General features: G+C 43.4%; 1 protein-coding gene across 2 annotated transcripts; it reads right to left on the reverse strand.

The window, feature by feature from the left end:
• Positions 1 to 1496: 1496 nt before the first annotated feature.
• On the reverse strand, positions 1497 to 26759 carry CCNF (cyclin F). 2 transcript variants are annotated; one of them, XM_081839711.1, is made up of 18 exons: positions 26568 to 26759; positions 24553 to 24733; positions 22966 to 23120; positions 21121 to 21227; positions 19790 to 19857; positions 18171 to 18364; positions 15787 to 15840; positions 14883 to 14987; positions 14145 to 14222; positions 13248 to 13399; positions 11162 to 11326; positions 9438 to 9561; positions 7770 to 7950; positions 7339 to 7426; positions 6042 to 6141; positions 4502 to 4626; positions 3648 to 3817; positions 1497 to 3258 (listed from the first exon to the last, which is right to left on the reverse strand). In XM_081839711.1, the coding sequence occupies exons 3-18, from the start codon at positions 23068 to 23070 to the stop codon at positions 2822 to 2824; spliced, it is 2253 nt and encodes a 750-aa protein (XP_081695837.1). In that variant the 5' UTR covers positions 23071 to 23120; positions 24553 to 24733; positions 26568 to 26759; the 3' UTR covers positions 1497 to 2821. The 2 variants fall into 2 exon arrangements, with proteins under 2 accessions (XP_081695837.1, XP_081695836.1); XM_081839710.1 differs by lacking the exon at positions 24553 to 24733.
• Positions 26760 to 27494: the final 735 nt, after the last annotated feature.

Genomic DNA, 27494 nt, shown 5'->3' on the forward strand with positions numbered 1-27494 from the left:
CATTCTGGAGGCATAACAACAGCTGCTTGGCACTGCTGGAATACTTTTTTTAAAAAAGTACAGTAGCTTTTCCTGCAGTTGCTGGGACCTGCAAAAATGACTGAGAAAGGATGCTGCCAGCAGGCGTCCATTTTTTTAAAGAGCTGTCCGTCATGAGGTCTTATCTGCATCTCTCCAGCCCCCCTTTTGCAAGTTGGTCTTCCCAATATGGTACTTATGTTATACACAAATGCTTACTAAATAAATCCCAGACCAGAATGGTCTGGTTACTAAACCTAAAATACTTCCTTTCCTAAAAAATCAAAATGGATTCCAGGATGGCTTCCAAGTTTTTTTAAAAAAGCTAATAAAAACAATGAACAACTGAAATACATGAACAGGAAGATTTTTGGCTGCTATCCCAGAGTAACGTTGGTACCAGTTGCCTCAAAAAGGGGTTGCACAGCTGAAAAAGCTAGAAACATGAAGCTGCCTTATAGTCAGACCATTTCTCCAACTTGCTCAGTACGGTATTGTCTATACTTGCTGGCAGCAGCTTCAAGAGTTTTAAATCCAAGTCATACCTGGAGATGCCAGGAAATGAAACTGGGACCTTTTCTCTGCATGCAAAATAAGGTCTACCACTTAGGCTATAACTCTTTCCATCAAAGCTATAGTCCATACCTGTTAATATAATTCCTCCAAAATATTTTCCAGTTTTTGGCTATGCAGAAAAGTCAATCAATCTTTGTGTAAGATACCTGTCACTTTCCCATCAAATACCAAGAGCAAGTCTGCTGAAGTACTGAAAAGTGATTGTTTGGTAATAATTCTTCCCTGAAAATAGCCACCCACGTAACCTACAACCCACATGTGAAAATAGATACCCTGGGGACAAATATGTTCTAATATTTTACTTAAAAAATGGGGAGACGGGTACCACCTTAAGAGAATTCTGTAATGTGAGCCTTCACTCTCACCAAAACCACAGCCTAAGTCAAGTGGGCAGATCTGGAGTTGTATATCTCTGTGAGATTTGCTGGTGGATCAGCATAATACCCCAGATTTTGATGGCAGTTTAGCAACAAAATCCCCATGCCCCGCCCCCAATCAGGTTGCTGAAATAACAAAGCTTGGGCAACCAGGAATGGATTTGGGTATAGAAGGACTTTGAACAAAGATCACTTCTGGTACTCAAAACATACCTTGTGCTAAGCAGCTTCTGTGCAGGTAATTTCTTCCAGCTTTTAAACTGATTTTACCAGATGCAGCATACCTTAAGATACTGAATTCTGATGGGCAGCTAACAAACCTTACTAAGTAAATAAATGTGTCCTGTGTCTCCTTGCTATCCACCTGCTATGTTTCCAAGAGGTGCGGATCAATAAGCAAGTTAATCATATACAGTAGCTTTTCCTTTGCCAGTGATAAGACAGTCTCATCTATGGAGATCCTCTTGTAGTTTTTATTAAACACCTCAGAGAACTCTCTGTCCACTGAATAAAGTCAGGAGTCTGTTATATTTTTAAAAAATTGTTTTTTATAAAAAAACATCACTAGCCAACATGAACTGTCATTGACATTACCTTCAGAAGAAAAAAAAAGAGAGAAAGAAATCATTTAAGCCTGTCCAGTGTTTTTCAGATTCATGTAGTTAATTCCAAACACACAAGTTTTGTACCTGGGTATACATTCTAAGGAGGCATAATTGAAAGAAGGAAGCCAAACCTTATTTTGTGTCCCTGTTCAGAATCCTTAATACCAGTACAATTGTCGCAGAGGGTTGCAGGCACCATTTCAAAGTTTTGCACATGTTGGTGGTTCGGTCTAATGGAAGAACATTCAAGTCCACATGTCCAAGCTATTGGCTTCAGACTTTTAGTGTGATCAGCTTTGTAAGACGGATGGTTCAATCCATAGATCCCATGAACCAAATGAGCTTTTTCGGACAATGGGACAACTGAAGTGGTAACAGTTAATTCAAGTAAAATTAATTTCCATCATCAAACTTCTGTGTAGCAATAATTTTTCAAGCACCACTGCAATTAGAGCAGAGGTAGAACCTTAACAATTTAGTAATCAAAGGGGCCTAGTATAAAGAAGCAGATAACAACAGAAAAAGGGAAAGGAGAAAGAATATTGAGAGGAAAATAAAGAGAAAAATAAAAAATATAGGACACTTAACCAAATTATTAGAACATATTACATCTCCCACAGGTAGCTGTTTACCGCTAGCTCACAAAAGCCACTATATTGCTTAATATGCACAGAAGGGCAAAAATAGCCCCCAGCCTTAAAACAATTCATTGGTAAACAGGTTCACTTTGCTTCTTAGTAAACTACAGTAGATGCAGCTGCTTTGAAGTAGCAGAAGCAATGAAGAGGCAGTGCAGATCTCAGCTGTCAGACCAAATACTTCACAGGCAACAAAGGCCTCAGATGGGCCAAGCTCAACACCACTAACAGGGAAGTATCCACCTCTTGGGATACTGAAGAAAGGCATTCGAGCAGAGCCAGGAATGACACTGAACCTTAATAAAGAATGCTTGATCATGTCATGGGGAGACATAGTTTGCATGGAGCAGAAGGGAAGAGGGGAAAGGAAGACTTTTTTGTGGGACATATTCTGCAGGGGGAATGCCACAATTATGCCTGCTAGTGCCTGAATCTTGTTTTGGCCACAGGATAATATGGGGAAGACAACAGCAACAAGTCTTGGGGGAAATTCTTTCGGTAAACATTCAGCGAGACCAAGGCAATGCACCTCATGAGCCACCATGTACAGTGCAGCCTTCAACCATGTTTGCACCTGTTTGTTGTTAAAGTAAACAGCACCAGGACATCAGAGGCTTAAGAAGCCCAAGTTCATCTTTTCTTCTTCATTGTACTCAGCCACATTTTTCCGTTTTGCTTGCCTTCTGCTGGAGTGTAAACATAATTTTGAGTCATGAGGAGATCCGCCTTTGTTCTTGGCAGGGCTCAGAGGCTGCACTGAGGTAGCTTTTGGAGATGCTCCAAAGTTGCAATCTATAGTGGAAGTAGGGCTGGTACTGTTGACGGAAGAATAGCCAGAGCTGGCTTCAATGGTGCCCTTTGGTTGGCTGTGGTGCATTAGCCATCCCTTGCCAGCACCTGGTGGGTCATAATTATTTAGGTCAAATGTAGATCCCTCTTTGGCAATGCTCTCTTCATCACTGGAGTCTTCACAACAGCCATAGCAGTGTTCTTCAGGGCCTGTACAGACCACAGTTACATCCAGAACTCCGCTTGGAGCTGTAACTATACAGAAAAGTTGGTTGAATATACCCTACTGAAAAAAATCAAGACTAATATTTGTAGTGCACTTTAAGTGCCCACTTTTTGTGCTTTAATTCTGTCAAAGTTTACCCTCTTACAGTAAAATGCTAATGTTTAGCTTTGATAACCCCCTAAAAAAAACCTCTTCTCACACATGAAATTAGCTTAGCAGAGCTAAATGCTGTTCAACCAATATGCCAGTTTTCTATGTTGAGCAAGGTTTTGTTTCTGAAGTGAAGCATTCAAACATTCAGTCTCAAGTATTACTATTCCACTGCTTGATTGTGTGCCCTAAATTCAACTCCCACCCACCCCAAATGCCAGATGGTAATACCCCCAAATAACACACCTCCTCCCAAAAAAACCCTTACCATCTCCCTCCTTCTCTCCTTCACTTTCTTGATCTCCTTCATAGCCAGAGCAGGAATCCAAGCTCCAGTCCAGGAAGTTGTCTAGAAGGCTCTCCTCCTGGTTGGACAGTTCAGCTGTTGGTGTCGTTACAAAGCTTCCCCTGTCTTCCTGGATGCTGTCTTCTCTTCTCCTGTGGAAAGAGTATCTATGGCCATTAATAAAATACTGTCAAAAGGGGGAGAGAAAATGGGGCCTTGGATCAGCTTTTCCACAGTCAGTGCTCAAAGTTGAGTGTTATGCTACCCTACTTCTTTTCAAGCAATCATAAAACCATTCCACCCCTTTCCATTAAGCACAACCTAGTCTAATAGTAAACAGGCCTATTCTAATAGTAAACAAAACCACCACCACCCATTTTGAGCACTATCTATAACCAGTTAGTTATTTGACACATGGAACCTTTTCTTGGCTGGACCTGGAAAGCTAGGAAGATTCCATTTTCAACTGTTTGCTGAGCTGCCCAGCACTGATAGCTTGCAAGAGGGCAGTACAGTTAACACAGTGGTAGACCACATGGCTTTGGATTGCAACTCTAGGAAGGGCTGAAAAAAGCCCCTTGGTTTTAACTCCCAGAGGAGCTTCTGCCAGTCAGTGTAGACATATTGAGTTAGGTGGAGCTGGAGTCCAGCAACATCTGGAGGGCCGCATGCTCTCCACCCAATAGATGAGCAATGCAGAGTAGCAGCTGAGATCCATGCTAGGGGTGGTAGAAGCCAATACTCCAGTTTGTACAAGGTTACGAATGCCAGAGGACTTGTCTAGTAGTCGGTGAATACCCCATCCCATCCAGGTAAGACAGAGGGACCAGACTTGCCTTTTAGTTCTCTTTCCCGATGGAGAAGTGAGAAATGTTTCCACTGTGTTCATGTACAAGGAGTCGGGCTCTGGATCTTCATGTTTCACTCCTAGCAGCGAGCAGAGCTGGCTGTAATTCATCACCTAAGACAAGTGAGCTCAGTGAGACAGCATAGCTACAGTCACACATGCTCTTAAAACTCATCCACTGATGCCATAGTAGTTTTCTGGATTTTGCCCTAGTCACCCTCCCCAACAAAACAAAAGCAAAGAAACCCCATACCACTCTTCTCTAAAGTACTAGTTACAAGTGCAATCTTGCACATCTTTACTTGAAAGTAAATCCATTGAACTCAACTGCGCTTAGTTCCACACAAATATAGATAGGAATGAGGCTATAATAAGTTCAACAAGAGGTTTTGTGGATGGAAATTGGCACAGGCTAGTTTTAATCAGCGAGTCTGCAAGTTAAGGGCAGGTTTCCAGTGAACCTACTTTGGATCAGGTCTGTAAAAGGAAAATATTAAAAAATGGCATTGCTTCTTATTGGTGAATGGTAGTTTTTATTAAGTTCTTAAATATTAGATGGCTTACTGAAGGAAATGTAAAGTTATTTATCATTATGCGGACATCACGTTTTTCCTCCTAGGAAAAGATATACAGTTCTCTTCCCATTTTATTCCTCACAACAATCCTGTGGTGTAGGTTAGTCTGCCAGTCAGTGACTGGCCTACAGTCACCCAGTGAGTTTCATGGCTTGAATGGAGTTCAGAACACTCGTAATCTAACACTTTATCTACACTAATATAGAGGTTCTAGAAACTTGCAGATCAACTATATTTTTAAATAGTTATGAACTCAACGATCAGCCACCAATAAGAACACACCATTTTAATTCTCCACAGTGTCTCCAGGGCTCCAGCACAGCATCACTCCAAGGACCCCAGAGGCATTGTGGGAGTATTAAAACAGTGGCTGTCAGCAAAAGTGCTTTGCTTGCTGCATATAATGGCTGCCAACCAGAGAAGGGTTTTTTCCTAGTTCTCTATCCGGCAAGAAGCAACTTCTCCATTTCTGCTTTGGTAATGGGAAATGATGGGAAGAATATTTTCCAGTGATTTTTCCGGGGGGGGGGGGGAATCCATTTTATAAGTTTATTAGTAACAATGAATAAATGGATGCTAACTACAAACACAGTATTAGGGAAAGTTTGCCAGCTTAATCGTTTTTAACTTTGCCTGCTAAAGGCTAGTAAAATAAGCATGCTGAACTAGATCACTCGCTAGCACATCACATCAGAAAGTTTTCCAATGCAGACTGAAAAATTTCCAACACAAATTTGCATAGAACATGTCCCCAGAAAATCTGCTTTGTCACCAAGGGGTTCCACTCCAGAAGGTGGGCAGCCTATGACTCCACCAGACTTGGTGCTGCCCATCCAACACATTTTACTGTGCTCCATTTCCTTATAGATTTACAGTACAATCCTATAAAATGCAGTCCTGGAAAGTTCAGATACACTGGGACTCTCCCTTTCTCTTTCCCCTCAAAAGCAGTACCTCTTCTTTGCCAATTTCTTCATAGCGCTCATCTTCAAATCGTTGTTTCACAGCAGTAAGGGACACCTGCCTATAATCTTTTGGGACATCCTCATGGAAACTGGGAGACAGAGGGAGGGATTGTAAGTACACCCCTTGTTTAGAGTCACTGGATAAATTTAACAGAACCACCAAGCATTAGACAGAACCAATGGCTGCTGAAGTTTCCCTTTAGGTTTCCAAACCTGGCTTCAGACTCCAATTGTACTACTGACAGCCTTGCTCCCAGATCACCATTTTATATTTTATTCTGTGGGCACTGGAAATAGGAAGTGTCAGCAACCCAACTTGTCTTCTGGGAGAGCTTTCCAGCACTCACATTGGCAGCAAAAAGACTTAAGCAGAGCCTACGGAGGGTAATTAGAAGAAATATCTATGGCTTTCCTTAGACAGAAAGCATTGGTTTCAGCCTGATTAGCATTATTTCCATTTTTTGCAACACATCATGGGAGCTGCTGGTGAACAGTGGGTAATAAATTGAAAGATGCAAATAATTATGATAGCAGTGCTATTATTATGGATCAGTCTGCGGGCAACATTATCTAAACCCTGGTTTTGAGCCTTGTGCTTGCTTAAGCAATTAGCTACTCCCCCTTTCCTACAAACCAGCCTGTTTTTACACCTGAGACATCCACCTGCAGCTTGCACTTGCCCTCCACTTCAGGAATACAGACCAGCTTCAGGTACTTCTAATCAGAGAAGCCAAAGAGGAAATCTGGACACCTTTCTGCATGCAAAAACATGTACCTTAACCTCTGGGCTCCAGTCCCTCCCTCCTAAGTGGAAGACTAAAATGTATGTTGTTGACACAGCTGAGGATGTGATGAGAGAGGAGGCATCAGCTGGTGCAAGAGGAAACAGAGGGGAATGAGGAGTTAACCCTTTACTATCTGCTTCATTCCCTTCTTGACAAAGAACTGTACAAGCCTGCAGTAAGGAGAGTCGTTCATATCCTATGCAAATCTAGGAGAGCAGAAGATGCTTTTGTGGCCTGGGTGGGCCAGGCTGAGGATAAAACTTTCTAAGCCTCCCACCCCAGCTGTGAACACTATACACACTTTTTAAGTGCCCCAAGTAAAGCACACTCTTGAGCTGGCAATCAGACCAACTCATTACAATCAGACCAACTCATTCTGTAGGAAGTTCAAATATTATTGAAGCTGCATGTTACAAGCATGCCAAGGAGTATTTTGCAACAGCTGGGAAGACTAAGCTATTATGGCTCCCCCCACGGTATATTGCTACCCCATTTTTTTACCATTTTTTGTGGATATTCAGTGCACAGGGTATCAGTTCTTCAAGGGAAAACCCTGTGGCTTCACATAACTGGCTTGTCCAAGGATGAGCTGGAGAGAGAGAGAAAAGACATGAACAAAATAACCAATATTGCTCACTGGTCTCTAACACAATGTGTTATTTAACTAAACTCTCAAATGAAAGCATTCAACATAGTGACAACCAGTTATGCTCCCAAGTACTCCAATGGCCACTGCCTGAGCTTTTTGACTGAAAACTGTTCACCCAGATCCTAAGAAGCCTCCACCTCTCCAAACTGAAGCTCTCCCTGTCCTCCTTGCAATCAGTTCAACCCCTACAGTAGGAGAACCAGACAACAGCTAAAATGGGACTATTTCGCTGGATATTGTTCCCCAAAAGATGCCCGAATTAATTCAGCAGGAAAATTGTTACCTTGCTTGTGCAATACTTTGGCCAGCAGCAAGGCCGCTGCAGACAAACGGGCAGGAGAGTATATGCAAAGGCCTGTGTTTAAGAGTGAAAGTTCACAAATGAAGCTGTAGAGATGCACAGTTCTTCTTTCCAATGGGATTATGTTCAGCAGCACTTCCTTGTAGTCCAGAATAGTAGGTATCTTTTAAAAAGTGGCAGATAGAAGAGGTTACTTAAGGCCGACATATGCAGGAACTATGCAACACGGTGTACTGTTCCAGGAACACCCTCTTTGCTAAAGGTTTGCTATTCAATGCAAACAAACAAACAAACAAACTTCTTATTAAAGTCACATGGATTTTATTATTTACATTTCTATCCCATTTTTGAGGTGAGGGTTACTCGGTTTTTGTTACCAGAGTTGTGGGTACCAGAGTCTGTTAGTGAATATTAGAAACTAATAAATGGTAGTATTTAGATAATATTTAGGATACGATGGGAAAATACAAGCTGCAGAACTGTGCCAGACAAAGAATTCATGGTTAGCTTATACAAACCAGCATGGCTGGGCTAGCTAAGTACCTAGCCATTAAGGGACATTGGCAACGCAAAAGAACTGCTCTCCCCAAAGAGTGGATAGAGGCGGAACTGGCAGGCTGGCAAGGCGATGAAGGGTGCATGATATCACAGAAAAATGTGTTCTTTTTGAAATCTAAAGGTGTACTGGGAACAAGGAGGAGGAAGTAGGCAGAATTCCATGCAGTGCTAGCTGGATGAGGCTGCACTGAGAGACTGGTAGCCATGACTGACTGCTGCTTTCAACCAAGATTGCTGAAGCTAGCAGAGGGGCAATGAGAGACTCTTGGGATATGATGTTCTACACCTTCCATTGAAGACTCAGGTATACATATGTGTACAATAAACCATAAATCAACTCACTGCCATATCTTTATACATTCCAAGATGTACATCAAGAGTTGAAAGTCAGCTGGAAGATAATCACTCACCCCAAATCAAGGCTCTTGATCCAGCACCGTTTTGTGCTAAGATAAGGGATCATTATGAACACTAACTATTCCCAAAATGTATGCCAGAGCACATTGGTGTGGGTGCAGGTACCAAAACAGATAGAAGCAAGGGAAATATGGAAAAATAGCCAACTATTAATTATGAACTCTTAGTCCAGGAGGCCAAAGGCCTATCTAAGCAAAGCTTTCACCAGCCAAGAGGCCACCAGGAAGGGGACTAAGCAGGTCTCCCTCAGAAGAGTGTTCAGGACATGGGCACAACCACTGAGAATGCTCCATCCAAGCAGATTAAGTTCTCTCCAAAACTTAGGAGGCAATATTTCAGTCCACAAGAGAACTTGTGAGCAGACCTCAGACTTGTTCAGTCCCTCCCCTCAAATTACAGGGCAGTATGAGTGAGCTGAATGAGTGGTCTCTCAACCCCGCAAGATAATCTGCTTTCCAAAAGCACAGATAAACTAGCTATTCATCTTTACCACCATCAGGAATATATCAGGTAAGAGGAAGCCAGGAGCAATGCAGAATTACAAGAGGAATATCCCCTAATTTGCAAGGTAGTTCACGGAAAAGGCAAGGTAAAAAGCAGACCAGCATTTATTTAGTCAGCATTGCATTAATGGCAGCTAGGTTAGAAAGGCTCTCACCATCTCTACAAGCTTACCTTTATCTTTCCTTCCAGGGCAGAAATGATCTCCCCCATCATCCTGACAAGATCTTCATATTTGTATGTGTTGTCTGTTAACCAAACAGCTTCCCGTATTGTCAGAATCTCTTTGCTGATAAAACTGTAACAAAAGATGGATTATCACCAAGGCCCAAACACATAGTGGATCTGTTTACTCATCCAACGCCAGATAGAATGGACAAGTCTCTTTCTGTGTATGTACACACATTATTTAAAGAAGCAGTTAAACCGGTAAAAGCTGATCTGCTGGTCTGATTTGTAAGGTTACACTGGAGAGCATCTGGGAAACGTGAAGAAATACTTTTAATCTCAAAGCAGGAATGCAAAATATCAGCGGTGGGCATCAGCTCTGTGTGGTCTCCAAATTACAAGGCAAATTAGGGTAGTTTCTCAGGTTTCTGAGTCAGATCACACTGTTGACAAGGTATGTCAAGGTGGATCAAGGATTTCCTAAGCTTCTGAGGGGCAAAGTAGCCTTGGCTGCCCTAAACAACAATACACAGTAATTGTTTCCCGCACACTGAGAAACTAAACCAAGCAGACTAAGGAAACGATCATAGCTCAAGAAGGGAGGACAGTTCTAACTTTTAATCACAAAAATAATTAATCATTATTTTTCCAGGGCACTCCAATCAGTTAATTTGAGATCCCCACTGTATCCCCCAAAATCAGTTAGGGACAGCACCTCACCCATGACCCTTGGGGCAACAGGTGCTTGCAGGTGTGACATTTTCCACACCCCAGTCTTTCCTGAGGACCCATGCTGCCCCACCCTATGGTTCCATTGTACCCATCCCCAGTGTGGTCTGCCCTGTAGGAGAACAACAGCAGCTGTCATTGTGAAATTGAGCAGGTTCCATATATTCAGAAGGCATGACCATGCCTGCAAATCGCAACCAGCTCTTGTAGAAGATGAAGTCACTTTTCCTTTGTTATTAAAAAATAACATTTTAAAAGTGCCCTGCAGCTAGCAGGGTGGATAAAAATCAATGATTATTTTTTTTAAAAAAATTGATTTTTGTTTGTTTGTTTTAAATTGGATTTTTTAAATAAAATACTTTTGGAGGAAAAATCTTTCTAAAGATAGTTTTCTATTTAAGTTACATTATAGCACAAAGGCTATTTATCAGGAAATAAGGATTTGTTTTAAGTATTTCATGTCTACTAAAACTCAGTCTAAGTTTTTTTAAAAAAAACGTTTAACCACATCAGTTAACAAACATGGATACATATGCTATAATGTTATTACGTTAGTTAAATAAAATGTTATTAAGGAAATGATTTTTTTCTCCTTCCAATAAAGTACAGCAGAAAAGTTGTCCAAATATAAACAGTTAGCTTATTAAACCTCACAATATTTCCATAATTATCTGTCTATGTACTTCTAATAGTATAACCAAATCAGTAATAACTGTAAAAACTACTCTGAAATTTTATTCCAAAAAGGAAACCTTCATCTGGTTGTAAATATTAAGATTATACCAGCAAGAATGAGTCTTTCTGTAAAAATAAATAAATGATTTAAATCAAATCTTACTGACTAGTGATTTAAATTGATTTGATTTAAATCAAATCCACCCTGTTAGCTAGTACTGCTACAACTTTCAGAAAAACTTTGCAGACCATAATTTTGTCCTGTAGGTACATTCCTCATTAAGAAGAGCCCAGCCATCACTACTGCCAATAGTCAAGTTACTCACCGTGTACAAATAACCATGCAAGCAATCCCCAAAAGCTGAAGACAAGCCCGGGATACAGGTCTTATTTTTAAGTACCGGTCCACACACCCCACTGTCATATGGAGACAAAGGCTTGAGAAATCCTTCATGGTGGCCACTTCTACCAGCCAGTCAATCAGAATGTACCTAAACAGAAGGAGCAGCCATTTAAAAGCAAGCAGACTATAGCTGAGCTATCAACTTCATTCAACTACAACTACATATGTGAGTTGCTGTTCCTCCAAAAGGAGCTGGGAGCAACATACGACAGAAGAGAAAACAAGACACGAGATGAATAAAACACATGCAAATAACTAGGATATAACACAATGTTCTTCCATTACAAATAATTATAACTAAAAATTGAACATGCTGGGATCCTTGATTGAAGCCACATTTTAATGCAATACAGTGGTGCCCCGCAAGACGAATGCCTCGCTAAACGAAAAACCCGCAAGACGAAAGGGTTTTCCGATTTTTTAGCGGCTTCGCAAGACGAATTTCCCTATGGGCTTGCTTCGCAAGACGAAAGCCCATAAGGAAATCTCCGGGGATAGCGGGGAAGCGCAGCGCGCCTTCTCCTCTGTTCCCGGACCTGTCCTGAAGGCTTGCAGTGGGAGGAGGGTTTTTCCTCCCCACCGCCAACATTCAGAAGGCTGTTCTGAAGGCTGGCGGTGGGAAGAAAAGCCCTTCTCCCCCGCCAGCCTTCAGAAGAGTTCCCCGCAGGGCTCTCCAAGCTGCAGATGTCTGCCCCGCGTGAGGGGCGCTCTGCTTAAGAGCGCCCCTCACGCGGGGCAGCAGGCTGCTATCTGCAGCTTGGAGAGCCCTGCGGGGAAGTCCTGCAGGGCTCCCCAAGCTGCGAATGTCTGCCCCGCGCGAGGGGCAGCAGGCTGCTATCCGCAGCTTGGAGAGCCCTGCGGGGAAGTCCTGCAGGGCTCCCCAAGCTGCAGATGTCTGCCCCGCGCGAGGGGCGCTCTGCTTCAGAGCATCAGCAGGCTGCTATCCGCAGCCTAGGCAGCCCTGCAGGAACTCTTCTGAAGGCTGGCGGCGGGAGAAGGGCTTTTCTTCCCACCGCCAGCCTTCAGAAGGCTGTTCTGAAGGCTGGCGGGGGGGAGAAAAGTCCTCCCCCCCCGCCAGCCTTCAGAAGAGGTCCGGGGACAGACCTGGTCTGAAGGCGGTCTCCCTAGGAACGCATTAATTGATTTTCAATGCATTCCTATGGGAAACCGTGCTTCGCAAGATGAAAAACTCGCAAGAAGAAAAAACTTGTGGAACGAATTAATTTCGTCTTGCGAGGCACCACTGTAGTAACAAGAGAATGAAGCACATCCATATTATGGCTTGGAGCAGTTTTTTACAGGCCAGTAAGTTTTCAATCAAATCTATGAGTGCTTTTTGCTATTTAGAGTGTTGTTGTGGGATGGGGGGTGGGGGGAGGCAAGCAAAACAATGCCAGATTGGCATGGTCCAAACTGCCACCAACTGGAGAGCTTAAATGCTATATTGTAAATAATTCTCTTTTAAAAGCAGATCACTGTAGCTCAGGTGTGGGGAACCATTGGCACCCTAGATGTTGCTCAACTACAACTCCAGCAAGCATGGCTAATGGTGAGGGACGTTGGGAGTTGTTGTTCAGCAATATCTGGAGGGCCAGAGGTTCCCCCACACCCACTCTAGCTAATAGTTGATGTAAGCACATTAAAGTAGTGGGCAGAAACAATGGGAGGGGGAGATAGCTTACGGCTTTCCTTCCACCGAGTATAACACATAGTTGAATCAGACAGAAGTAAACTCAGCTCCTTAGCAGTTTAAAATATCTTTCAATATCTACTAGTTTTTTTAAGAAGTTATATATTTGTTCACCTGTGTGTCTTTTCCTGTAGGTGGCAGTGCTTCCCCCCCCAAAAGAGCAATTAAATTCCCAAAAAGAAAACCCACCCTGTAGCAACCTAGCATTCTGCACAGCATGCTATGGAGAACTATAATACAAGCATCTGGCAAAAACAACTTAGCAAGCAGCCTTTTCTGCTTCAGCAAACAATTCCCTCAGCCTGTCCTATGACTCTACCTCATTGTCTCGTTCATTCCCTTCTGAACAGTGAAGATGCTCTGCTTGCTGAGAGGGAGGGAGGCCTGGAAGAGCTGAGACACCATCTCATTGGAGGCTTTTGTTTCCAGCCCTAGTTGGTTTCCATTCCCACAAGCTTTGGCTAGAGCAATCTGTGTAACAGAGAGAAAAAGAACACAAAACAAGAGGGAAAATAACTCATTTCCAGAAAGAGCTAGTTCTGCTTTTTCCGAGACACCAATAATTCAAGTAATAGTTGATGCACTTGGCTTATTTTAATGACACCATCTTCAATATTTCGGGGAAAGCAGGGCTGGGAACAATAACTTGTCCTAAGGGGACCCGCAATAACTAATAATGCCTGCTTTGGTTCTTCCATTCATTCTGCCATCTGCAGGCACCATTTAAAAAACCACCAAAGTACACAATATAGCATCACTACAAGCACCGTGGGAAATTAAAATAGCAGAAAACTTCTCCCACCCAGTCAATGGTGCCAGGTAAGCTCATTGGCTCAGGATCCCACTGAGCAGCACCATGCTACAGGCACACACAATCACATCTTGAATCTGCCCTGAGGGGGAAAGAGTTTTAAGTCTGGCCGCATTAGAATCAGCATTAACTGTTCATAATGAAAATAAATTATGGGACCACCTGAACCTCAAGTGCTGCCTGAACCCTTATATCCCAACTAGATCACAGAGGTCATCTGCAGGAGTGTTATTCCCCAAGTTGGCGAGACTCGTGTGACAGCAAATAAGAAAGAGTATTTAGTATTATTGACCCAGTATTGTGGAATACTCTGCGAAGAGGGATTCAGCAGGTACCTTCTGCTTCAACATTGAAAGCAGTTGGACAAAGTTGGGAAAAACAAAGATTCAGGAGTGACAGTCTTACCTGGGCTTCCCAAGAGCCCTTGGCTGCATAATCCCTGAGTTTCCTGAGGCTTTGAAGGTATCTACCAGGGTCTGACATCTACAAGGAGGAATGGAAGCAAAGTAAGATACTGCATATTTTGTGTTATTAACAAACTATCTTCCCTTTCGTACTTCCTATACAGTGGTACCTCGGTTTTTGAACGTCTCCGTTGATGAACATTTCGGTTTTCGAACACTGTAAACCCGGAAGTAAATGCTTCGGTTTTTGAACACGCCTCAGAAGTCGAACATGCCACATGACTTCCGTATTGAGTTTTCGGTTTTCAAACGTTTCAGAACTCGAACGGTCTTCTGGAATGGATTAGGTTCGAAAACCGAGGTACTTGCAAATTTGAGGACTGCTGTTCAGAATTAAACTGGGACTCCCAAAGACACACACCATTTTCTCAGCACTGATACAGTATTTACTTGGGAGATAGACCATGATTATGCACTTTTATTCTATCAAGGTTGTCATCACGCTCAACCACCCACAACTGTACACATCAGCTCTCAAAGGAAGAGTTCTTCCAAGCACCCAACAACATCCAAATCCCTGCACCAAGCCATGCTACTGCCTTCATTCCATTCTTCTCAACATCAGTTGTCTGAGTAGAGTTTTTTGTCTCCTACCAGCAGCTATAAGACAACCATCTTTTGCCTGGCTCTTCAAGCCTTGTTTACCTGCCAGTATGATATTAGTGTCATATATACTCACAGAAGCTTTTCTGTTATTTTCCCAGAGGAGGTAGGCGCTGTGCAAGCATCCTTGCTTCGATGAGTTCTCAAACATTTCTAGAGCTTCTTTTCTTTTCTCTTCATCCTGTGAATAAGGGTGACATTTATTTATCCCCAACTATTCAGTTACGCCCGCACACAAAGCCACTGAGATCCAGTGTTCTCTATAATGGTCTCAGCTGCAAGCCCCTCCAAGGTTTAATGATTCCAATAACTGAGAAGCCTACAGTTCGGGGGAAACTGCAGCCTAAATAATTTGGTGAGCAGCATACAAGGAAATGCAAGAAGCCCCTGCTTTCTGCCTTCCAAACCATTGTGCAAGCTTTAACTCAATAGCGTGATCCTATACGTGCCTGCTTAGAAGTCTCATTGAGTCCCAGGCAAGTGGGTTTAAGATTGTAGCCTCAGAAGCATAAAAGAAGAGAAAAAAAGTACATTTATGTTTAGAGACTGTGCAAGATTGTCTCTCTTTATTATCTGTGCAAGTGTTTCCTATCTGTAGAAAAGATATCTAAAAAACCCCAGTCTGGAACAAGACAAAATTGGTTGTTCTAATCTTTCATATTTGATCTTACTAAGCGTAAACATAACATGGTTTCATATTATGATCCAACACTTTCATTTCCGGCTGCATAGTCCATTTATATCCCACCACCACCACCACACCCACTGTCCGCCTAAAATGACAAAAACAAATATCAGTTTACCAAGAAAACAAACTTAACCAGTCAAAACCATTTAAGAATAAGATACAGATTCAACTGGCTACAGCAATCAACAGACACTCTGTTAACATGGCTTGAGTAGTTGCAAATACAAAGTCCCACAATAGATTTGGTAAATTTGGCATGGTAGGACAGTCACAATGGGGGTGGGGAACTTACCTCAAAGAGATTTAGGACTTTAGCTAGGCAATACAAAATTGATCCTCTCTGAGCCTAAAAGAAATGGAGAAGGGTATATTTGTTATAAAGAGAAGCCAAGTAGCAAGGATCTTCAAAGTTGCCCTACATAAGTTTTCCTTCAAACTTACAAAGTCTGGTGGATCCCTGAACTCATCACTTTTGTAACATAACAACATGAGATCAGTTTGCCTTCCAGATCGCCTTACCCCAACATGTGCCCAGTCAACCATTTGATCGGTGGAACTGGCACCACTACAGGTGCCACATCATACCCATCCCATATTTGTAATAAATATATCATTAAGGGTGGCAGCACTTGCACTTGGGAACACCCTGCCTATTGAAATCAAGGAGGCGCCTTCAATGTACAGCGGTACCTCGGGTTAAGTACTTAATTCGTTCCGGAGGTCCGTACTTAACCTGAAACTGTTCTTAACCTGAAGCACCACTTTAGCTAATGGGGCTTCCTGCTGCTGCTGCGCTGCCGGAGCCCGATTTCTGTTCTCATCCTGAAGCAAAGTTCTTAACCTGAAGCACTATTTCTGGGTTAGCGGAGTCTGTAACCTGAAGCGTATGTAACCCGAGGTACCACTGTACTCTTTTCAGTGCCTGCTAAAAACATTCTTTTTTACACAAGCCTACCCAAATGCTTAGAAAGTTAAGGTAATTTTGATTTGTTTAAGCATTTTAACTTTCGTATGTTTTTAAGTATGGTTGCAATTTTTTTATCTTTTTGCAAACCGCTTGGAGGCTGTTTTTATTTTTTTATTTTTACAAACAAATGGCATATAAATTTCATGGAATAAACAAATAATCCAGAAATACACTTAAGTCAAGGAGCTATTTTGCGGAATCAAGCAACAATGTTTGCAGTAAGTTACCTGAACTAGCGGGGGACAGCAAAAAGAAAGCAGGTTTTTCCCTTACTAATTCCTACTCTTTTAGTAACCACTTGTTGGTGAAGCAGATCACTTCCTTTCAGGTTTTACTTCCTTCTTCCTCCTCCAGTTCACTCAGTGTGAGCTACCATGTGGTAGTGTTACCTTCTTGGCTCCATATCAGCTACAAGCGAAACGTATACTTAGAATGGCTTTGTTTGCCATGAGTAATAAACCTTGAGTTTTATTTATCCTTTCAACCAGCAGTCTTACCAGACTATTTCTGAACACCGCTGCAATATGATCACCAAACTCCCAACACTGATGAAGGGGAACAGCATGCCTGCTCAGGGAGCACGTAGGATCAGTTCTTAAGAAGTTCTAATGCAGAGTCTGAGCAACTCAAAGAAAATTGGAAGGAGCGGGTGAGGCCCCTCATGGCATCAGTGGGGTGCCTAGACTTCATTAAGAGGAAACTATTAACTGGCTCAGCAAAGAAAGAGGAACTGCAGGACCTGGGGGGATTTGGAGAAGCAGCAACTGGGGCATGTTCACGGTTCATGAGCAGGAAGAGCTAGTGTTTAAGGATGCAATCATATACACACTTATCTGGGAGTTAGGCCCACTGAAATCCATGTGTCTTATTTCTCCAAGTAGATGTACCGTATTTTTCGCTCTATAGGACGCACTTTTCCCCCTCCAAAAATGAAGGGGAAATGTATGTGCGTCCTATGGAGCGAATGCAGGCTCCTTGGCTTCAGCGATAGCAACGCGAAGCCTCTGAAGCGCAGAGGGAGCGCTCCCTCCCCACTCCGGAGGCTTCGCATTGCTTTCGCTGAAGCCTGGAGACCAAGAGGGGTCGGTCCATGAAGCCTTTGGAGCGCAGCGCGAGTTCCCGCATAAATCCTTTCGCTGAAGCCATGGGAGCAGAGGGAAAGCTGCGCAGTGCCCCTTCAGTGAAGCGGGAGGAGAAATGGAAGGGGCTCCGTTTCTCCTGCCGCTTCGCTGAAGGGGCACTGAGCAGAGAGGGGGAGAATTTTTTTTCCTTGTTCTCCCCCTCTAAAACAAGGTGCGTCCTATGGTCGGGTGCATCCTGTAGAGCAAAAAATACGATATGCAGGATTGCACTGCAAGTTAGTTTGCTTTTTTCCTGCTACCAATGGAAAGTGGGGACCAACGATGCATATCTTCCTGATATTTGAACTGAGCCCTGTCTAGGCTTTACACATTTTCACAGGCCATTTTCATAGTGGCTAGAAACATGACTTTTTTTTAAAAAAAAAAGGAAATAATATTCTCAGGATGCTCTGTTGTATGGCTTGCAAACTCCACCCCCTACCCTCAGAAAGTAAGCACTCAGGAAAATTAAGATGCTGTGTCTTTGGCTAGAATGACTAATCTTTCCCTCTGCAACAGAAGCTTCTAAGGTAAGTCTTAGGTGAAAGAGAGATCTAAGTCTGAAAGCTACAAAATAAGCCAGTTTACTTTTTGCTGCTGACACTCTGCTTTGAGGCTCTCGTAGACCACAGCTTTACAGCAGCTTCCACTCAGAGACCAAGGTGGGCGAATGAAAAGCCAGACAAAGGGGGCTGCGAAGGAGTTCAGACGTTCTGCCAGGCTGAAGAAGCGAGATGCTTTTAACCCATTCACTTCTGCACGACCCTCATCAGAGACTGATACTGAAGGAGTAGAAAGGGAAAAAGTTTTCTTGAAACATGAATTGTAGCAAAGCTTGGTTCTCTATACTACTACTCCTGTCTCTATGCAAGCTGAAAATCTGGCGCTAAATGTCGGAAGACCTACTATCCTTGCAACCCTTTTTCTACCTGGCCTGGGAGAGCAGGATCTGACTGACTCCAGGTACAAAAGCTGAGACTGCTAAACAGGCTCTTGGGCTGGGTGTTTTGTTGTGGTGGGGCTGTTTATTTTAGATCTTGTTGGGATTTATGCGGAAATTAATCAGTTTGGATGTGTATTTTTTAATGTTGTATTTATTCCAACACTGGCTCCGGCCTGGTGGAATGCTCTGTCTCTTGAGACCAGGGCCCTGCGGGATCTGATCTCTTTCCGCAGGGCCTGTAAGACAGAGTTGTTCCACCTGGCCTTTGGCTCAGAATCAGTTTGATTCCCTCCCCCTTTTTCTTTTTCCTTTCTCCTCCTGTGATGAGATTGTTCCCTAATTGTTTTAATGTTGTATCGTAATCTTTTAAATTGTATTTTAATCAACTTGTTTTTATTATTGGTTGTTAGCCGCCCTGAGCCCGGTCCTGGCTGGGGAGGGCAGGATATAAATAAAAAATTATTATTATTATGATTGTGTATGACTGCTTTTGTTATGTTGTGGTTATGTGCTTTTTCCATGTTGTAAGCCGCCTTGAGCATGGTTTGAACTGTGGAAAGGTGGCATACAAATTAAATCATGTACGTATGTACAAAATTACCGTACATAAAACAGTGCACGTAAAGGACCAACACACCATGCAAATAGGCAACGTCAAAATGGAAAGAGAGGCACCTATTCAAGTGTTGCTGCCATTCAGAACATAAGAAGAGCCCTGCTGGATCAGGTCAATGGCCCATCAAGGCCAGAAGCCTCTTCACACTACAGCAAACCGGATGCCTATGGAAAGCCCAAAAGCAGGAGCTGAGTGGAACAGCACTACTCTGCCCACCTGGTTCCCAGCAACTGGTATTCAGAGACACAATGCCTCCAACGGTGGAGGGAGAACATAGCCGTTGGGGCTAGTAGCCTTCAATAGCCTTGGCCTCCATGAATTTCTCTCTCCACTTTTAAACCATCCAAGCCGGTGGCCATAAATTGTATAAGTCCAAACAACTCTTAGCAAACACAGTACAGAAAGGGAAAGTTCCCTTGATATGAAAATTGCAAGACCAGCAAGACTATATATAGCAGAACCCTACTGCCAACTTCTTACCCTCTAGCTTATTGTTGGGGAACCTGTGGCCCTCCAGAGGATGGATTCCAACTCCCATCATTAGAAACAACGGGGGGGGGGGGGCGTAGGCTTCCCCCTCCTGCGGCAGTTACACCATACTCCCAAATATTTTCCATGCATGCATTTCCACGTATACCCATGACTTACAGCCTTCATTGTAGAGGTAGGCAATGCCCAGCTTCACAGCAGATTCAAAGTTACCCTTTTCTGCAGCCCTGCACAAATATAGAGAATTTTATGGGGGGGGGGGAATACAGGTTTCTGAAAATTCCGTATTTTACCAAACACAGCTTAGATTCAATTCAGAAATTGGTGATACAATTGTCACTTATTCCACTGCTTGCTAAATAACCTTCCTGAGAATGCATTTTATGTGCCAACTTCTGTTCTCTGCCTAACGAAGACAGTGAGTTTCAGTAAAACCTGGTGAGAGATCTGAGTAACTGTTGGATTTGTGTTTTGAAAGACAGGGATTGCCCATTGCTTCTTTGACCCAGAATCGTATGTGTCCATCTGAGACCAGTAGCACCTGGCAGAGACCAGTCAAGTCTGCCACCTTTATTTTGATACACACCTTCTCTCTACAACATCCAACTAAGTATCTGTTCTCAGTCTTCCCCTCCTTTGTGTTAACATCAAGGCTGATCACTATTTTATGACATTTTGGTTGGTCCTAATAAAGGTACTGTCCAACTGAGGTCTTGTATTTTTCCTCCATGTGGCCCAACACAGCTTCCTTTGATTTGTATGTGTGTGAACTGACATCCAACCTGCAACACATCACCACTGCCCGTAAGACAAAGCAGGGGCAGATTTTAGTATGGCTGCACTCTCCATGTTTCCTCACTGTAAACTCAAAATACAGGTAGAAATTTTAGACCTTCTGCAGTAAGAGGATGATACCCCCAGCCTCCAATTAAACAACATGAAAGCACTAGATATTTACTGTATTTATACTGCAAAGAGATGGATGCAGTGTATTTTGTCTTAGACACTCAAAGAACAAATGGATTCTACCCATTGTAGGGGGCGGGGAGAAATCCCTCTATCTCCGAAGACAATAGTACATATTTTACCAGAGTATCCTAGAGAATGGATTGATTCATTTTTGTATTATGGATGAATTCCAATACGCTGTTTGCAGTGAAATACAAAGCAGTGTTTGTCCATCAAAACATAATAGCCTCCAAAATATAGGTAGGCAAGAAGTTCCACACAGAGGGTGTCACTCCTCAGGTCCTTTTCTTGCATTACTCCAGCAGTTTGCAAAAAAGATTAGCTGAAACACCTGCTTTTTCCAGAGAAAGAGATCTCAATTTAAGGCTCTGATTTAAAGGGCAGACAAGCACACAGAGCTCTCGAATAGCGCAGTTCATGGCTGAATAGTTGACCACCCCCCCCCTGAAAATAATAAGTGTCTGATCTTTGAACATCTAATTCTCCTTAATCTTGAAGTTTCTAAAATTCATAGGAGTTACCTTTCAAACATTTTCAAGTTGCTGGGAGAAGGCCACACATCTTGAAAACTTGCACAGGCCCAAACACTAGCATGGTTATCTACAAGGTACTTAAGATGAGAGTGAACCTAGAAGAGAGACAAGCAGGTAATTACAACAAAAGGGCTTCAAAATGGCCCTGCTCACGGTCAATTAACCCAAAGACGGTGGCACAGCATTACACTTTCCATTTTCAAGCAATGAGGTCCAAGCTAGATATTATATATCAGGGGCTGTCAGCACGGTGCCCGTGAGCACAGTGGTGCCCTTGAAGTCTTTCCCTGGCACCCCTCCCACCCACTGCCCCCTAACTCGTTAGGTGGTGACGACTGTTACATTTTTTCTTCCTTGAAAGGTTCATAAAACTAAAAAAGGAAGTTGGAAGAATGACACTCTTTCCCACTTTCTTTCCCAGCTTTTCAAAGCTCAGATTAATTCTACTGGATTTCCTGGAAACTGCATGTGCAAATAGTCAGAAATCCAAATATGCCTGTGGGTCTAAAAGGGCTGGCGACCCCTGTGTGAAATGCATGCATTAAAATGTGCTTGTCTTTTCTGTAAAGGAGAAGGCAGACAATCAGGACTGTGGCATGTAGGGAGGGGGAATCAAACCTCCTCTATGCAATGCTGTGGGCAAAAATTGCTCCCTCACTCCAACTCTGTTACTTCCTGTGAAGGGTGAGCTGCTAACCATATTCCCATAGGACCCTCGCCACCATATAAACGAAGCATTAACACTTAATTTACAGTATGAACTAATCTAGCCCTGAAAGCTGAAGACGTTCCAGCTTCCAAAAAACTATTACATAACTCCAGAGCCCCAACAGATGTTAAAATCCTAATATGAGGACTCAACTTTGCTGTGACTCCAAAAGACAGAGCAATCCACAACAGACTTTAAATTTGGTTCAGAAACTTGACTTGGGGAACATGCAGATACCCAAGTGTCAGTAATAACAGGTGGCCAGATCATATAACACTGATAGTGTACCATCTGCACTGGCTGTCAGTGGGTTTCTTAAACCAACTTAAAGGGCTCGTTTTAATGGTTAAAAGCCCCAAACGGCTTGGGTCCAAATTATCTGGAGAACAACCTCCACCCATACTAGTCTGGTTGTAGAAAGAGAACAGGAGGAAAAGCTTTACTCCAACTCCCATCAGCTTCAGGCAGCATGGTCAATGGTCTGGACTGATGAGAGCTGTAGTCCAACAATATCTGGAGATCCTCAGGCTTTCCCAGCTCCAGGCTGACCATTTAGGATTCATTTTTCCTGTCTTTTAATGATTTTATTGTTAGACAGCATTATATTTTAATCACATGCTGCCTTGGGAGGATTCTGTAAAGCTATCCTAAATAAATTACAGTATTTTTCCATGTATTGGACGAGGTTTTTTTGACACGAAAATCATGTCAAAAAACTGGGGTCATCCAATACACGGATAGTGGCACGGGAGGGAGATGCCGCTGCGAGCGGGGAGCGATCGGGGGGCGCTGGCTGAGGCGCGCAGCTCCCCCCATGCTGCTGCGCATGGGAAGCACTCCCTGGATCGTTTCCTGTGTGCAGCGGCATGGGGAAGGTGCCCTCTGGCCAACTGGCTGGAGCGCAACTTCCCTCGAGGGAAAGACTCTCTACCTGCGTGCAGGAAATGATCTTGGGAGTGTTTCCTGCCCACAGCTGTGTGGCGGGAGAGGCTCAACAACTTTGGGCCATCTCCCCTCATTTTCTTAAAACTGAGTCCCCCAAAATGGGGGGCGGGGTGTCTTATACATGGGGGCATCTAATAGATGGAAAAGTACGGTAGTATTCCTGCAGGGGTTAAACTTACAGCTCGGAGGGAAAGGATGTCTTCAGCAGGCAGCCCCTTAAGAACATGAAACAGAACATCTTCCGGGAGGCACAACAGCGTCAGGACTCTGGGTCTCTTCCTCATTCTTCGCTTTGAAGGGACAGAGAAGCACCTGGAGCACCTGCAGTGGGTCACTAAAGCAAGTGCAAGGTATTTCATCAGACAAGAGGTGCAAACATAGAGGCATGCATCAGAATAAAAATCAGCACGTCTGTGGCTGGCAGTACATTCTGTGCTCTCCTGCAGAAGGAGGACAGAAAAGACCACATCACAGCTTGTTCCAGCTGGACTCTACACACATAAGTTCATTTATGATAAACCACCCTGTGGGAAGGGTGCTAAATGGCTCTTTATAGACCAGTATTGTTTGTTGCTTGTTTTAATAATGTAGCTTAATGTTTGGCAAAACGTTTGGGAGGATTTGTATGCAAAAACGTTTTGATTTTTGTTTAATGACTTAATATTTGTTTTCAGCTTTTCCAACAACAGTGCTGAGCCCAAAGCTCAAAACAGCAACATCAGTATTAAAAATTACAAACACTGCAATCTTATTAAAACACAACATATAAATAATGCAAAAACCAAAAGAATTATGAGGCAAACGATACAGCCAAGTACAAACTGATAGTGATTCAAAATATCATAAATAGCTACTGAACACCAGCTCTGTGCCAGTTGATAAAAGCAGTAAATAAAGGTGGGATATAAATACTACTAATAATAATGCAACATATTTCATCGGCTCAGCTGGCTGTAGAAATGTTTAGGGTGAGATATTAGGACAAATAAGGATCAGTATTCTTAGCCTGGGATATCAGTAACATGTAATCCCCAAAACTGTTTGGCTGGCGATTTGTAGAGTAGATCACTCCATTCACACATGCTTAAGAATGTGCTGCACATTTAAAGGATATCAACTCAAGAGAATTACAGTGCAGTCTTATATAGGTTCACTCAGAAGTTAAGCCACATTGAGTTCAAGGGAAGTTAATCCCAGGTTTAAGAGATAGTGTGGTGTAGTGATTAGAGTGTTGGACTAATATTTGGGGGTCAAGGGTTCCTAGTGCCCACTCTGCCATGAAGCACATTGGGTGACTTTTCTTAGCCTAACAGACCTCACAGAATTGCTATGTGGATAAAATGGAGGGAGGGAGAACCAGGCATGCCAGCTTGATCTTGCTGGAGCAGGGGTGCACAACCTGCAGCCCTCCAGATGTCATTGGACTACACCTCCCATCACCCCTGATCACTGGCTATGCTGGCTGGGGCTGGTGGGAGTTGTAGTCCAGAAACATCTGGAGGGCTGCAGGTTGTGCACCCTTTCTTTGGAGAAAAGGTGGGATATAAATGTAATAAATACGTGCATACAGGATTGCAACTTCAAGCATCTCTTGCACCATCCCATTTAAATCAATGGGATCTGAAACATGGAATGACACTGTAATGCCATTTCTTACTTTCGTAAATAACCATAGACAAGCAAATCAAAATGTTGCAGAATGTATGAATGGCACATAAAGATAAATTGCATAATTATGCCATTGGGAGTCAAAATGTAGCACCCACCTGTAGAAGCAGAAGTGGTTACTTTGCCTGCCAAACTATCCTAATTCTGTATGAAGTTAATAGATATATGCTTTTATACAAAAAGCAAAATATTGATTTAAAAAACCAATCCACTTTAAGGGAAGCTGTTGATAGAAGTTTCCTCTTCTTTTTGATAACAGTTTTAAGCTATTCATGTAACCTGCATAAATATCAGTACAAAAATTGATCTGTTGTTTTTGTCTATGAAGTCTAAAAACTGTTGCCCAATTAAAATAGAATGTTGTGCTTCTGACCCACAAAACACAAGAGAATTAGAACACTTCTCTTTAAAATTGCTTTAAAAAACCCAGGCATTTTTCGATTACCATTTTTCAGACAGAATATCCTACCCCAACACTTTTGCCTCCTAATAATGATAATCCTGGCTTTTAAAACTACCCATTGCTTTTGGGTCCGATGCGGGGGATCCAAGGGACCGCAACAAGCACGAAGTATTCTGCAATTGTGTTTCTTTAACATGAAAAAGACTCAAGCCAATCCCCAGCCACTGCATTCAACTCCTGCCCCACTATAGGCTCCGCTTCCTTTTTAAATCCACCCGCCCAAATTACCGGGGCGCCCTCTCCTTGAGATTTACATTTTTAAAAAAATAAACCCCAGCTTCGTTTTGTTTTGGGCAAAAGCAGGAGAGAAAAGTCGGGAAGGAAACCTGAACGTGTGAAGCAGGTCCCACTTAGACTGCCTAAAAACAAATTGCTTTGCAACGCACAGCCTGCGCGAACTGTTGAAACAGTTTGAAGTTTTTACTAGCTGAGCTAGCAAAACAGAAGCCATTTGGGGACAGTTCTTTCACACATGGAAGGCGAGGTTAAGATAAGCAGTTAACTAGCAGTCCCCACTTTCTATTAGCCTAGATACCTTTCCACCCCATTCATATTTTATCCATCATTCCAAAATTTATGTGCCTAGTACTTCCGGTGCCTCAATAGAAAGTATGTACTGTATAGTATAAATGAAGCCAATTCAGATTCATGAAGTGTTATCCTAAACTGGCAGGCATATATAATATGCATATATATGGGACGGGGGCCAGCTGGCTAGAACCCGGAATGACAATTACTTGGAACTAAGCCTCACTTCCATTCTGAAGGAAATCAGCCCTGAGTGCTCACTGGAAGGACAGATTCTGAAGGTGAGGTTCCAATACTTTGGCCACCTCATGAGAAGAGAAGACTCCCTGGAAAAGACCCTGATGTTGGGAAAGATGGAGGGCACAAGGAGAAGGGGACGACAGAGGACGAGATGGTTGGACAGTGTTCTCGAACATGAGTTTGACCAAACTGTGGGAAGCAGTGGAAGACAGGAGTGCCTGGCATGCTCTGGTCCATGGGGTCATGAAGAGTCGGACACGACTCAACGACTAAACAACAACAAGCCTCACTTATTGTCTTCTAAATAAGGGCTGGATCCCTTATGCAACAGGATTTCCGAGTAAGGACTGAACTGCTAATCAAGCTCTAAAATTAATAGGACTTAATTAGGCCCGGAACTAGTATCCTGTCATATATTTCAGTGACTCCATTTTAAGCATAGCTGTCGTGATCCAGCCCTGCGTAAGTATAGAAGTGAAGCCTTAAACCATACGACCATATGTTAAACCTGCTAAGAACTACGGACCACTAGATTAAAAGGGATTTACTTCCCTAGTAGGAGTATTTTGGGCTGCACCTCTTTCAACGCTTACATAGGAGAAAGCCCCCTTCAGCCTAGAGGGGGCATTACTTTCCTGGCACTAGTAACCAGGATTTTGGCTCAGTAGCTCACAGGTAATCGCTACGGATAAATCCCAGTGATTGTGACCAATTCATTAATTATTAGTTACTAATTGGACCCCCAAACCCCAATTTACACCGGAGCAAAATGGAGGGAACATCCAGGTTTGCTCAGTCAGATCTACGAAGCACCCCCGTTTAAAGACACCCACCCACCCGCAAAGGCTACCCAGGCCTGACGCCCCGGGGATGGGCACTCACCACCCGCTTTCATTCCCGCTGCTACGCCTGTATCTTCGGGGAGCGCGGAGTAGCGCGGATCTACCGCCAAGTAGCTAATTCGTAGTAAGCGCCAATACGGCGAGTGGGAGGAGTCCCAATTAATCCCGCCCCTCCCCTCTCAAACTCTAATTCAGCAAAAAGAAAGCGCCTTCCTTTCAAGCCTAAAGCCCCGCCCCGCCTACGACCGGACTAACCAATCGGCTGTGAAAGCGCAAAACCTGAGTCCGAACCCCGCCCTTTCCTTTCTTTCTTTTAAATCCCCCGCTCCCCGTGCATCACGCCTAGCAACCGCGCGCCCTCTTTTTCAAACCCATCCGGGCTTGTGATTGGATAGTGGGCGGAGCAAAGAACGTGGTTGGGCAGGGACCGGGAAGCCGGCGTTTGCAGAGGCCGCGGGATGGTCATTGGACCAGCCGCGATGCAGATTCGAATTGGGGGGCGGTTGGCGGTTCGAATGCCTCGCCGTGAGTTGCGTTGGGGCGCAGGCGCAAATAGAGGGAGCGCCGCTTCGAAATGCCGCATCGGCCGCGGGCGCTACGTAAGCAGTCTTACGCCATCATCGCAGACTCGAATAAATGCGTTGTAGCCTAGGTCGGTTATACACATTGAAATCAGTGGACCTGAGTAAGACATGTCCACTAATTTTAATGGATATACAGTAACGTTGGATATAATCCATAGTTTTTGCCGCCTCATATTGATATTTAGTAAGTGTGCGTTCTATATACACGTAGAAAGAAACAACAACCCACTGATATATAAGTATGTTAAGCCCTTAACCGGGGCGCGGGTGGCACTGTGGGTTAAACCACAGAGCTTAGGACTTGCCAATCAGAAGGTCGGCGGTTCGAATCCCCGCGACGGGGTGAGCTCCCGTTGCTCGGTCCCTGCTCCTGCCAACCTGAC

This window comes from Podarcis erhardii, assembly GCF_964252035.2.
Source record: "Podarcis erhardii genome assembly, chromosome: 14".
Taxonomy (NCBI): Eukaryota; Metazoa; Chordata; class Lepidosauria; order Squamata; family Lacertidae; genus Podarcis; species Podarcis erhardii.